The sequence below is a fragment of the Colobus angolensis genome, unplaced genomic scaffold (genome assembly GCF_000951035.1).
Source record: "Colobus angolensis palliatus isolate OR3802 unplaced genomic scaffold, Cang.pa_1.0 Scaffold94, whole genome shotgun sequence".
NCBI lineage: Eukaryota > Metazoa > Chordata > Mammalia > Primates > Cercopithecidae > Colobus > Colobus angolensis.
In genome coordinates, this window is record NW_012123376.1 from 2,752,425 (window position 1) to 2,767,564 (window position 15,140).

At 35.8% G+C, this 15,140-nt stretch overlaps 1 protein-coding gene across 1 annotated transcript in view; it reads right to left on the reverse strand.

The window, feature by feature from the left end:
* Window positions 1-15,140, reverse strand: part of BORA (bora, aurora kinase A activator) — a 28,286-nt gene that overhangs the window by 5,407 nt on the left and 7,739 nt on the right. Inside the window, 6 exon segments of the mRNA XM_011932160.1 lie at window positions 1,973-2,583; window positions 4,612-4,744; window positions 5,510-5,736; window positions 6,155-6,211; window positions 7,107-7,172; window positions 12,646-12,727. Of these exon segments, the coding sequence (XP_011787550.1) occupies window positions 1,973-2,583; window positions 4,612-4,744; window positions 5,510-5,736; window positions 6,155-6,211; window positions 7,107-7,172; window positions 12,646-12,727 (1,176 nt within the window).

Below are 15,140 nucleotides of genomic sequence, written 5' to 3' on the forward strand. Positions count from 1 at the left end.
AAGCTGAAAGAAACTGTCACTTTCTGGGATTTATAAAGCTAACGGAGCAGGGCTATAAACTGAAATCTGCCACTATGGTTTCCGAAGCCCATGTTCTTTAATGCCATGCTTGCCCCTCAACTAAATACATTTGCACCCACACCCATCCTGGCACCCTGGCCTTTAAACATGGAGGAGTTACTGTGGGTACTCCTATCAGGGCTCAGATTCTACCCCCTCTTGCATGCCTCAGTTCCCTCAATTATAAAACAGATCACCATTTGACAGATGACAATATCTATTATCTAGTAAGAGAAGTTAAAATATGAATGGAATATCCCTGCAAGTGTAATCAAGTATAGATTGTTTGACAAGTTAGTAGTGACAATTATGGGAGAATATGCTACCCACAGCTTCCAAAGGTTAGTTGGATTGGATGATGATTAAGGTGTATTTCAACAAAAGTATTTTTGTAATTCCTCTATAAATGCTCTGCTAAAAGAGAGAGAGAGAGAGAGAGTGAAAAAAAAGGCAGAGTAAAAGAAGCAAACAATGCCTTTAAGGCATATACTTTTAAGCCTGTATGTGCTTTTTTCTATTTATGAAACCAACTTCAGAGAAGCAAAAATCTATAAAAGTGATTCTAGTATAATCTTTTTTGAGCAATGAAGCTATAAGTCAGGATAGGCAACAGAAGCATAAAAATATGAGCAAAATACTATATTTAAGTTTGGGTCATTTAGAATCCTTCCCAGAGTTTTAACTTCAGCATGCCAAAACTGACAACACCAAAGCCTTATAGGGTTAGTGTGAGAATTAAATGAATTAATAAAGTAGTTAGAAGAATGCCTGGTATATCAAAATACCATGTGAGTATTAGCTATTATTATGAGTCAGTATTAACTTTTGGATTAAAGAACATGGACTCTAAAGCCAGACTGCCAGGATCAAATCTCAGCTCTTCTTCTTGCTACTTGTATAGAAACTTTAGGTAATTTACTTAACCTCTCTGACCCTCAGTTTCCTCATCTGTAAAACAGGGATAATAGTACACATACCTCACAGGATTGCTGTAAAGATTCAACAAATTAAAACATTTAAAGGTCTCAGAATAGGACTTGGCATATAGTAATGCTACATCAGTGTTAGATGTTATTGCTATGCCCTTCTGCATTTTGAAGTTCCTTCAAAATTCTCAGCTCAAAGAATACAACAATGAATGGAACAAATGCCTTTCTAAAGTGCTGATTATGAAGTATACATATCTGTCAAATGAATCAGGTTTTCCAGTTGTTGGAGACATTGCAAAATTGAAAATGTATAATTTCATGAAAAATGTTGCTATAAATCACATTTCTAAAAGAAAGGTACAAAAATGCATACATAAAAAAACTCTAAGGTCGGGCACGGTGGCTCACGCCTATAATCCCAACTACTCAGGTGGCTGAGGCAGGAGAATTGCTTGAACCCGGAAGGTGGAGGTTGCACTGAGCCAAGATCACGCCACTGCACTCCAGCCTGGGTGACAGAGTGAGACCCCATCTCAACTCCCCCCCCCAAAAAAAGGGGCTCTAAACTCTGTTTATCCCCCCTAAATCACATAAAGGAAAAACAAAAATGATTTTAGTTTTAGAATACAAATACTATACCAGACCTTGCATGTTTTGGGGGACTGGATCCACATAAAACAGTGATGAATTCTGCCTGATGCTAGCAGGAATGATTTCTCTAGAGCAGGCTAATTCCTTTTCTGCCATCATCTTTTCCTACTCCATATAAATATCAGTTAATGTGAATATAAAATGTGACTTATCAGTCATAATTAAAATAAATTTACTCTTCTCATATTACTTGGTATTGATATTTTTAAAAAAGATTATATAATAGTCCTCATGTTTAATCCATTATCTTTCTTACACTATAATCTTAGAAAAGAAAAGATAAAGAATACCAAGGCAGTGAGGAAGGGGCTATAGAATACTAAATGCCTTACCTGAATGTTACTGCTTTCACAAGGAATGACACTGCTTTCAGCAAGAGGTGACATGCACATATGAGAGTTTTCAATACTGAAGGCAATGCCACTCACAAAATCAGTCATGGGTAAACTGCCATTATCAACCGGCTCCTTAATCCAAGTGTTCTCATCTGCTATCTCTATAGGATCAACCATATCCACAGTGTTATTGTCTTTTTCCCTTTCAACATCCTGCAACAGTGCTAACTCTTTCTCAGAAGCACTGGACTGATTTTGTGTAACAGACATGGCAGTCACAACCAAATGTGTACCATGTGTAGAAGCCTCACTACTAAACTGCTGTAGGTGTATTCCCGCAGCATCCATGGCTGGTGATGAGACATCCGTGGAAGGAATATTCTCTTTATCTTCCTCATCTTCACCTTGAGTCTCAAGAATAAAAGGTATCTGAATCAGTGAGGTCCGATACTGAGTACTACCTCTATACATCTCAAGTCTCATAGGAGACCAATTTTTAATTGGCGAGCAGCCATCTATATAAGGACTTTTGATACACGGATTAGTAATCCCATTAGAATTTGTTCCAGATGAAGCATCAGGAGAATGAACAGTAAACTTCTGTTGTTCTGAAAGGTGGGAGGGAAAAAAATCATGTCATAAAAACATGAAAATGGAAAAGTCAGTACTAAATGGTAATCATATTTCATGCCAGGAAAAACTATTTCTCTAACAGTTGTGGTGTTTACCAAAGTGAAATTCTGATGTCAAAAACAATAGCACAAATGGATGTGTCTTAATAAGCAGGATGAGGCTCTTAAAAAATAATTTCTTTGGCACTGTCTTTTTTTTTTTTTTTTTTTGAGATATGGTCTCACTCTGTCGCCCAGGCTCACTCTGAGGTGATCCTCCCACCTCAGCCCCAAGTTAGCTGGAACTACAGGCGTTCCACCATGCCTGGCTAATTTCTTTTTTTTTTTTTTTTTGTAGAGATGGGGTTTCACCATGTTGCCCAGGCTTGTCTTGAACTCCTGTGCTCAAGCAATTCACTGGCTTCAGCCTCCCAAAGTGCTGGGATTACAGGTGTGAGCCATCGCATCTGGTCACTTTCTCTTTTTTAATGAAATTATTTTACTCACTGAGAATTATTTGCTTATGAGTATATTGCTATTGTACTAAAATTGTTCATATACAAGGAAAATCCCTAGCAAATCAGCTGAAACCTACAACTTAACAGCTGTACCTGGCAAATGAAAAATGTGAAAATACATGTGTTTATGTAAAATGCCATAAGCAACACGAAAAAAACAACCAAAAAACTGGAAAATATCTGCAACAATAAAGAGCCTAACAATGATAATCAGAATGATAAAACTGCTTTAAAACTTTAAAAAATACTTTTTGTAACGTAATTAGCTTAATAAAAACAAAAGTTTTAAAAATAGAAGCACATAAACAACCTTTCCAATGGTAAACATGCAAATGAAAAGTGAAGCCACATAAAATAATAAAAATATGAAAGTTAAAGCAAAGGAAGGTCATTCATTTAATAGTAACATTGGTTTGAACTAACAATTCCCCCTAAAAACCATAAATGACAATAAATATTTGGGAAGAGCTTAATGTCATTAGTGACCAAAAATACAAAATTTAAAGCAGTGAGAGATCTTTTTGTAATATGCCAAATTTGTAAACATCAAAAATCATACCAGTGATTCTCGCTGGGAAGAAATGACTTTCTTACAAACCACTGATGAAAATTTCAATTGGTACAAACTTTTATGAGGAAAATTTGGCAAGATTCATCAAAAGCCTTAAAAACATTCACCCACTTTGACCAAATAAGTTCACTTCTGAGAATTTAATCTAAGGATATAAACATGTATAATATCATGTATACATAAGGATATTAGTTTTGTGATAAAGAAAACTTAGAAAAATTTAAATGTTTATCAGTGGTTGAAAACAAATGATGCATTCATATGAAATATATAGCAATTCAAAGTTGTGCTTTGAGACAATTATAAATGACTTGAACAACCTATGAAAATACTCATAGAATGCTTTGTGAAAACAGCAGGATCTAGAACCATCTATATACATGTATATACATGTATGTAACCGTATGTGTATATGCATATATACACAAAGACTAGCAAAATAGAGTTTTCACTCTTCCAATTTTTTGTACTAAGAAGTTTTTAAAAACTGTGACTAGTTTTCAAAAAGTGCTATAATTTTTTCAAAGAGAAATTCATGTATTGCAAAGAGATGTGTAAATTTCCACACATCATATTTACATTAAGAACCTTAATCAAATATACCTATATAAAATATGAATATTACCAAAGTCTAAACCTACAGGTCAGAAGGCATACAAAACCAACTTGTCTCTAAAATTGCTATATTTCTTTTGATAGTGTTTGATGTAAATATTGCTAATTAAAGTGACCGTATTTAACACTACAGTAGAAATTGGTTGAGAAGTCCAGCCTTTGAAGGTAAATTGTTCTTTTATTTAAAATTCAAAGTTTCTAAATGTTAGAAGGTTAGTGATCATTTTGAGCTCTATCATCATGACAAATTAAAAGAATCTCTCTAATAACAAATATTGATAGTAGAAAACTTTTAACTAGGTATTTTATTATGAGACATACCTGAGAGTGGGGTCTTTCCTATCTGAAGTTCAATTGGTGAGAAAGTGGGTGAAGAAACAGGTGAAGGACTAGTTATGCTTCCCAAGCTGTATTTTTTTGCACTAGCCTGAATAGGGCTAGAAGAAAACTGCCCCTGTAATAAAATTAAGTAGTAAATAAATGTGTACGGTTCTCTTCCTTAACTCTTATGCTGCATGCTATTTATCACGGTCTTCAAAACACATTTATAAACTAGGAATTCACAAGAACCACCAAAAAACACCTTGCAACAAGGACAACTAAGAAGACTGCTACAAAGATTCTGAAATAGTATTGAATATGTTAGTCAAAATATAAACACATTGTATTTGAACAAACCATTAAGTTTCACACTAAACAACCATCTATGAAAAACGTTTAAATAATTTACCCTGTTAATGCCAAGCCAGTTGTAATATACTGTAAATCTCATATACGTTAGTAAATAACCTATGCTGAATTTCCTTGAGACTCATGATAAATCCAGTCATCCTGTACACATCTAAATACAAAATTGGAGAGTCTGACCTGAAACATCCCTATGACTAATGATAACATATGAACTAGAGTTAGTTTCTGTGAAGCATAATACTCAAAAGAAAACCATCCCTCCTTCTGAAAGCAATCTGGGCAGCTCGGTCCAACTACATCTCACAGGGGTGTCCAGGGGAGAGAATACAGTCATGAGTTCTTAGTTTCTGTTTCTGGTTGGGCCAGTAAAGGCCCTTCCTCTTCCCTCTTTTCCACTTATTACTAGAGACAGAAACCAAAAACCATGGCTTCAGGCTGCGGAAAGCCTAAGATAGAACAACAACAAAATAATGTGGGTTGGATAAGCTTGACAGCAAATTAGCCAACTGCTTTTTAGTATATTTCTCACCGAACTTGGTGTCTGCAAGGGGCTCCTACACTTTACAGGTGACAAATCTATTGAATAAAACATCTCAAGTGATGTTTGAACACCACTATGAGGACTTCTGGGAGAAGCTGAAGGTAAGGAGTCAGAGATGCTTCCGTTCCCATCTAAAAACAGCTTTCTTCTGAGGGATGAAGAATTGAGGTTTCCAGGAGATTGATCTGCAAATTCATCAGCTCTAAAATAGTCACCTATATTTAATAATAGGAGAAAAGGCAAAGCCAGTCATTTTAAAGAGCAATTATACTTCTGTTACTCATCTTTTAAGAAGCCAGCATGCACTTCATGTTTGAATTTTTTCCCCAAAAGAGGGAGTTTAATTGCATATGTGATGTTTTACATCTTAAATTATTCCTTAGTTTTTAAGTGCTACATTGTGAGTATAATACCAATCAAATGTTTATAGTTTCTGTCTATAGTAATAAAGTTCATTATGATAATAAGGCTAATTCAAACCATGTTCAAGAAAAAGAGAAATTTCAGGACAGTTTCCCCACTTCTTTAGAAAGAGGTACTGCCACGTATTTCCCATGTTACCATTTACAAAAACCCAGCCAAACGAAACCTTTGGTTCACGTTATTAAAGGTTTAAACAAATACAGTATTTACCTAATATATTTTCTAAATTAAAATCCACAGGAAGAGACAGCAATGTCTGACAAGCAGCTGGAAATAAGCAAATAAATAAATAAATTCAAACATGGGATAAATCAATGGAAGTATACGATATGCAGTTCAGCATGTGCGGCCCAGTCAACCATCTCCCCGTGATGTTCGAGCCACATGGAATTATTCCATTTCTGCATTCTATTACATGCCCTGCCACACCTTTCTAGAAGTGGTTTCCCACACTCTCTGCCACTAGTGTAAACGTGTTAATAGTAAAAGTTAACTCCTGGCTCTGGTACTGGCACTTGAAAAGGAAGCCAGCCTATATTTGGGGGGAGATTTCTCACATTAACCAATTTTCGAAAGAATGCTTTCCAAGACCAGATATCAATTCACATGCTTTGAACAAGAAAACAAAACACTACAGCCATTTCTAAAACACGGCTGGATGCACCTGTTCTACTATACTTGTTTGTAAAGGTCAGCTCTCATATGGTTATTATGCAGCTCATTCAAAAAATCCAAACAGGCCAGGCTTGCTGGCTCACGCCTGTAATTCTAACACTTCGGGGAGCCAAAGCAGGTGGATCACTTGAGCCCAGGAGTTCGAGACCAGCCTGGGCAACATGGCGAAACGCTGTCTCCTACAAAAAATACAAAAATTAGCCAGGTGTGGTGGTGGGCGCCTGTAGTCCTAGCTACTGAGGAGGCTGAGGTGGGAGGATCACTGGAGCTCGGGAGGTCAAGGTTGCAGTGAGCTCTTGATTGTACCATTGCACTCCAGCCAGGGTGATAGAGTAAGACCCTGTCTCAAAAAAATAAAAATAAATTAAAAAAAAAAAAAAGGAAAGAATTTCAATTCCAAAGTAAAGTGTTATGACCTGAACTGGGTTTAGAATCCAATTTAGCTTAATATGGAACATACTTCTTTACAAATTGTATTCATACTCACCATTGCTTTTCTCAGAATGAATGGTCAGCTTGTTTCCAATTGGAGAGTCACTATTTACATTAGTGCCTGTAAGACATTTTAATGAAAAATCCTACATTTTATACTCTTCATTTGCTTTAGCATTACTTTTTCCAGAGTAAAAAATTAAGAAAGTGGGAACTTATTTTGCAACATTTAAAAAAATCTGCATATATATTTTGGCATGTTTCTATTATTTTTTTACCTTTGAGGGAATACAAGGATAAAACTAAAGGATTCCCACAGCAAATAAGGAGGCACCAAGCAATACTTTTTTTACATTTTTCTTTAAATAATTGTATATATTTATGGGGTACAATGTGATGTTTCAATACATGTATACACTGTGACAAGAGAAAATCAGGCTAATTAACATATCCCTTGCCTCAAACATTTTTCATTTCTTTGTAGTGGGAACAATTAAAATCCAGTTTCAGCAATTTTGAAATATATGACACCTCATTATCAGCTATAGTTACCTGCCTGTGCCAACAGATCACCAGAACTTATTCCTCCTGTCTAACTGAAACTTTGTACCCTTTGACCAACATCTCCCCCACAACCCCTCCTCCCTACTGTCTGGTAACCACCACTCTATTCTCTACTTCTAAGAGTCTGACTTTTTTAGATTTTACATATAAATGAAATCATTCAGTATTTGTCTTTCTGTGCCTGGCTTTTTTCACTTAGCATAATGCCCTCTAGATTCATATATGTTGTCACAAATGACAAAATTTCCTTTTATAAGGCTGAATAGTATTCCACTGTGTGTGTGTGTGTATATATACACACACACATATATACACATATATATGTGTATATATACATTTAAAAAATCCATTCATCTGTTGATGGACACTTAAGTTGATTCCATATCTTGGCTGTTGTGATGAATGAAGCAGCAATAAATATGAGAGTGCAGATATCTCTTTGAAATACTAATTTCAGTTCCTTTGGCTATATATGCAATAGGAGGACTGATGAATCCCAAAGTAATATTTTTTTTTTAGGGAAATGATGGTTACTCTTCATGATGTCAACCTTAAAAGGTCAGGGATACCTTTTATCTATCCTCAATGTCCTCAACAGATTAAAATGCCAATTATTTGGACAAAACCTGAAATTTCATCCAAAAACCATACAGTTTCTTTCACAGCAAGAGTTAAAAATATGGGTGCAAATTATTTTAACTCTAAAGTTTTATAAGGTGAAAAATCTCCAGATTAAAAAAACTCAAAAACTAAAACCATGTCAAAAAAGACTAATATAAGCAAGATAAAAAGGAAGAAAAAGCAAGGGGACCAAACAACCACGCTCCCCCACCCCCAGCAAAACCAGAAAGAACTCAGGAATTCTAAAATAAAACAACAAAATAGAGTACAGTAACCTAATAATCCTAAATTTTAAAATGGGTAAGTGGGTTGCTGAATAAGTTAAAGTTCCCTGTTAAATACTATCAAAACGGGTAAATAAAGAAAATTTTGGATGCAGATGACTTTGTCACCGCATGCAGAGTGACCTTCTACATGACAGATGCAATCAATACTCTCTCTGCCTAAAACCCTGCAATAGTCTTTAGGATAAAATCTAAATGCTTCAATGGCTTACAAAGTCCTTCGAAACCATGTCTATTTCTTTAGCATGGTTGCCATCTAACTAAATATTATTTGAGTACCTAAAACAAACAAACAAGAAACAGGTATCTCTCTCATCTCTAGGTATTATCTTATGCTCTCTCCTCCCTGCCTTTTCTCCCCTGCATTCCAAGAGTCTAACTCAAATCTCAGCTTAAATTTTATCTTCTGTCAGCATGCCTTCCTTGCCCTCTTCAGACCAGAAAGACACCTACAGCAACATTATCATATCACTTTTCAACTCTATTCCAAGTGTTTTGGTTGTTTCCCCTAGTAAGGCTTAGACAAATTTAAGACCACAATCAAATGAAGAAAAAAAATCGATAGATTTGATTGCACCAAAATAAGAATTTCTGTGCAACCCAGGATATCAAGAACAAACATTAATATACATATGACAGAATGGGAGATAACATTTGAAATTTTAAGACCAATATAACCGCAATATATACGGTATCTTAGAAATTAACAGGAAAAAAAAAAGGTTAACAACTCCAACTGAAACATATCAATGAAATACAAATAGACATTTTCTATGAAATTTAAAAGGTCATTAGTCTATGAAGACAGAAGGAAAACTGAAACAATCATTTAGAATGTCAAATAACCTATAGGAAAGGCAAAGATGTAAAAGCTGGATAATGCCAAGGGCAGGCAGGGATGCTGGGACACAGGAACCCTAGGGACTGCAGGGGCTGTGCAGACTGTGCAGATATTCTAGAGAGCACTCTAATACTATGTAGTCAGATTAGGTAAAGATATATCCTATAACTCAGAAATCCTCTAACTGCATATATATCCCAGGGAAATTCTCACTCAAGTCCATAAAAAAAAAAAACACATGAGGATATGCACTGAAGCACCTTGCTGCATAAATATTAGTAATAGTAAATGCTACCAGCACAAGCTAACATGTATAAACAAAACCACTTTTCCCCTCATTCATCATTTCCTTTCTTAATCTTTAGGTAAATAACCAAACACCATGTGCTAGGTACATGATCTTAGAGGCACCACAGTAACCATTACTTTATAGATAAGGAAACTGAGACACAGGAAAGCTAAGTAACTCACCTAAAGTCACACAGCTAGTGAGCTTTTCCGGGTACAATTCAAACATAGATAATATTACACTAGAGTAAGGGTCAGCAAACTATGCTTCACGGTGCAAATCTGGCCTTTGACCTATTTTTGTAAATACGGTTTTACCAGTACACACTTACATTCATTTACATACTGTCAGCAACTGCTTCTGTGGTACAAAAGTAGAGTGGAGTGGTTCCAATAGAAATTGTGTAGTCAGTAAAGGCTTAAGTATTTATTATTGAGTCCTTTACAGTTAAGGGCTGCCAACCTTGGCCCTAAAGTAGCACCCAATAGAACGTTTTCTGGGACGATGGAAATGTTCTCTGTGTATACTACTCGATATCCACATAGCTATTGAGCACCTGAAATGTGAATATTGTGAATGGGGAACTCCATTTTTAAATTTAACTTTAAATTTAAATAGTCACACGTGGCCACAACTGTCAAGAACTACAAAGGGTCTAAGATTCTACCCAACTTGCCAACTAACAGGTGAACATGTCAAAGTTCCATTGGTGCTGGCTACAGACATGAGGCTTCTGGGGGCAAAGACAAAGGACTTCATTATTTTCAGCACAGCAGGCAGCATGAACTTAACGTTCCTATTAATTCCCTTTGCCCACGGGTGCCAAGAAGGTGACATGAAACAGCCCAGTGCAGTGAATTCTTGTATTGTGCATACAAGTTGGACTGTCTCATATAAAAAGCAGGGCTCATTCACCCCTGACACAGTTTCCAGTTCTATACCTCAATGTGGTTGATCCAGACATCCGCCTTATATAAACTTCTCCTGCTAACCACCTCCCTACGGGACAGCTACATATGGTCTACCTGGCTGACCCCCCGACCCTCATACCTCACATGGACTACACAGACATGCCACAGTGACTACCTCTCAGTCACTGTGTGACCTCCTCAATGCAAGACTGCTTGCTTTAAACCCACCAACTAAAACTCTGTTTGGATAATGCCCTGGACCCAATAAAGGCGTTGGCCCATGGGTCCCTTTCTCTCTCTCCCTGACCTCCATGTGTGGTGTTCAGGCATGCTGTGTACCCCTAGGACTTGTAAGTAATAAAATTTTTATTTCCATCTTGTGTCTCTCCTAATCATGGGAGGAGTGCTCTCTTAAAAGATTCTAAATTAAAATACCCAGGTGGCTGGTGGACACACAGTGGGTTTTCACCATAGCTAAGGAACCCCAAGCTTAGGAAATCCCATTCTTTTATAAGAGACTGCAAACAAATCTGCTCCAGAGGGAGACACCATCTTTATTATACTGGACAACAAAACAAACTTACCCTCTGCCCTGGTGAGACACAGTATCTCTGCCTTCCAAGGATGTTCACAAGACAAACACCCTTGAAAAGATAGTTCGGACAGAACCTGTCCATGCCGCTCCATGAAAGGTATACAGAAATGTGAAGCCTATGGAGAATTGTCTCCCAACAACACAGTAAACAGCACAGCTCTGGAGCCTATCCTATTAACCACTGCACTGTTATTGTGGGCTTGATTAGGTTTCGAAGAGTCTAAAGTATTTTTAGCATCTTCCAGATCCTGCATCACTTGAACTAAAACAGGATACTTGGAATACAAAATGTTATTTAAAAAATCACTTAAGAAGGTTGATTCATCTGTTGAAAAAATCCAGTAGTAAAGAATCTGGGGGTGAAAAACTAGTATCTATGAGAATGTCACCTTGGATACACAAATTTTAGAGCTAGGAGGGATGAAAACGGACAACTCTAGTTCAATCTTTTTATTTCACAAATAAAAGACTGAGGTACAAAGAGATTGAATAATTTGATCAAGGTCACCTCTTTGGTTTATAAAAGTGGGAAGTTTTACAATCCAGATTTCCATCTACTACTGCATGCTACCATTAATTCATAATGGCTAAGAATACAGTATCTGATGAGAATGCCCAATTTTGAATCCAGGTTTTCTCACTTTTATCATCTCTGTAACCCTGGACAAATGCTCTCACCTTTCTAAAACTAGGTTTTCTTATCTATAAAATGGGGCCAATAACTGCACCTAGTTCATATGAGTTATAAGAAATTACTGAAAGCCTTAGCACTGTCCAGGCATAGAGAAAGTACTAACCCAGCTTACCTATTATTGTTGTATTATTATGCTGTGTTTTTTGACAAAGAATGGAACAAATATTCCCTCTTATACTGAGAGCATAATTAAGGTGTACTACAGTAGGCAGTGTAATTCCACTGTGATGAGGGATGCATATATACAAGTGATGCCTGAATACTGCCTCAGAACCCGAAGAGCAGTGAGAACAAATATATGACAACCATTGCCTAGAGGTAGAAAGATATTTGATAGCTTACAGGTTTCCCTTTAATTTCCTTAGTGATTTTGCAAATACTCAGCAATAATACACTGTCCCAGAGGTCATATTAAGTCTTCATCCTTTCTTTACCTTTATAAGAAATCAGCAAATTAGCAAAAGGCAACACAATTTAGGGTTTTATTTAAAATATTAACCTTCAAAATACTGCTAAAGTCATTAACAACTCATCTCTATATTCAATACCAACTATTTCTTCATCTATGGATTCTCTATAACCATCATTATAACTGACATTCACAATAGTCATGAAGAAAAAGTTAAATTCAGAATAGAACAGCTAAAAAAAAATTCAACAAGTTTTAGTCAAATTTTTAATTCTAACCCTAAACGGAGTTAAATTCTATGTTATCCAGAATTTTAAAGCAAGCTCCTTACAAAGCAAATATACTAGCACTTATATTTTTATTCATATCATTTTTAGTACACTCACATTTATTGGAATGATATTGTGAAAGCTGTTTCCCTTCATGATCAGTCCAAGGAGAGGGTACGATGACATCTTTAGTGAAAAACTAGGAAAATTAAAGTCATACAATTAGGTATAAATTCTGCCCAAAATGTGAGAAAGTACCTGTGTTTTTCCAAATAACTATTAAATATGTTATATACTAACTTTATAATTGTATGCAAAAATTTTAATACTTAAAAGCACAAATGACCAAAGGGAAAATGGAAAAAATTTAAACTATATAAAAAGAGGAATCTTAATATTTCAAATCAACCAGTTAAATTTGAAACTTGCAAACTAAACTAAGAGGATTAATCATAGACAAAGTATTTTAAATTTCTTTCCCAGGTTTTTTTGATGGGGTTACAAAAAAAAGGATGAAAAGGGAAGGAATATATTAAGGCAGACATATGCAAGTAGGCCAGTATGAATGGTGGCACTGAAGCTGGCTTGTTTGTTCTGGCTCTCAAGATCTGATTATTAAATTTTCAAGAATTCTGTGCACCAGTTGTTAAAACCAATATTAAAGATAAAATTATGTAAACTTTCAATTAAATATATTAAAAATAAAGGTAACAAATATTCAAAACTCACCACTTGCTCATTATTTTATACATTTATCAACATCTATGCTCTTGAGGTTAATAATGTCTTTTGCAGCTGTATGGTGGAATTCCTAAATATAATGGTGTGCCACACTATTCTTCCTTTTCCATTCAGTGATGTCACACCAGTAGCTTGAAATTGGCCATGGTTGGAGTGCTTACACTACGGATAGCAGCAATCGCTATAAATCATACTCCTTCCATGACTACAGAGCCAGTTGTTAAACATTTACCAGCACACTACTGGCCAGTATATTCAAATGTAGACAGAGCATTTGGATACTTTTCTTTCCTCTTTCATTTCTAACACAGTATTTTCCCTTCCCTAGGTTTTGCAAGTAACCAAACACATTTTCTTCATATTTTGCTACACATATGACAAAGAGCGAATTTTCTTAACTAAATTACCCATGAATCTATGACGAAAAGATTAAAAAAAACAAAAAAAACATGGTGGACCGGGGCAGACAAAGACAATTACCAGAAAAAAAATTAAAGGACAGATAAACTTACAAAGTGATGTATAAGTTAACTCAAAAGTAAAGAAATACAAACACAAAAAAGGTCATTTTTAAAGTAATAAGAGTAGAATAAATTAAGAACTCTGATAATAATCAATTTTGGAGATATGGAAAATCGAGCAGCATCACACTTTTAGGCGGTAATACGGTAAAATCTACCGAAACTGAAAATTAACAAAGCCTCTGACTTACTAAGTCCATTTCAAGAATATAAAGATATATATTCAAATCACTGCAGCATTATTTGTGACAGAAAAATAATAAACACAATCTAAACATCTGTCAATGGGGCTAGGTTACTATGCTGTTGCTAAGAGAATGTAAAAATCTGTATACGCTGGTTATCAAAAATTTCTAAGAAAAATCATGAAGCAAAAAAAGGACGATGCAGTGAGAATGATAATAGTATCAGAATGATAATGCTATTTGTCAAAAATATTTTAAGGACATATGCTATTAAATACACAAAATTAATCTGAAAGTATATATAAGAAATGTTATAGTCATTACCTTCAGGATGGGATGGGGAAACAGGAGGCTTTTTATATTTTTTCTTTGTGTTTTTACTATAAGCACATGTTTATTCTATTTTCAAAAATATATAGTGAAAAGAAACACATTTTCTTAAGTTTACCTGCTGGGTTTCCCTTTAAAATTAAGGATTCTTAAAGAAAGCATTTTTCTAATGTTGGAAATTTCGAGAGACTGAGAATATTCAGGTGGGGAAAAACCAAGTGATTGAGTCAGAATGAAAACTGTGCAGTTACTAGATAAATAAGTAGGTAATGTTTGGCGGGAGAAAACAGTCTTTTGGGGTACAGAAGAGCCAAGTATGGCTAAGGAATAGAGGAGGGTTGAGGGGGCAAGAGGGGCGGAAAAGGAAAAATCAGAAATGCTGCCATCACATAAAGACTTTCTGAGGAAAGAACTAGGTAAATAACCCTTACTTAGATGCTGGACCAGGCACGGTGGCTCACGCCTGTAATCCCAGCACTTTGGGAGGCCAAGGCAGGCAAATCATCTGAGGTTGGGAGTTTCAGACCAGCCTGACCAAGATGGAGAAACCCCGCCTCTACTAAAAATACAAAATTAGCCAGGTGTGGTGGTGCATGCCTGTAATCCCAGCTGCTCGGGAGACTGAGGCAGGAGAATCACTTGAGCCTGGGAGGCAGAGGTTGCAGTGAACCGAGATCATGCCATTGCACTCCAGCCTGGGCAACAAGAGTGAAACTCCATCTCAAAAACAAAAGATAATAATAAGAATAACCCTTATTTAGATCCTAAGGGAGGCAGTTCAACAGACAGAAAAAAAGCAAAAAACTTATTTTTATTTTTTTAAAAGCCTACATTA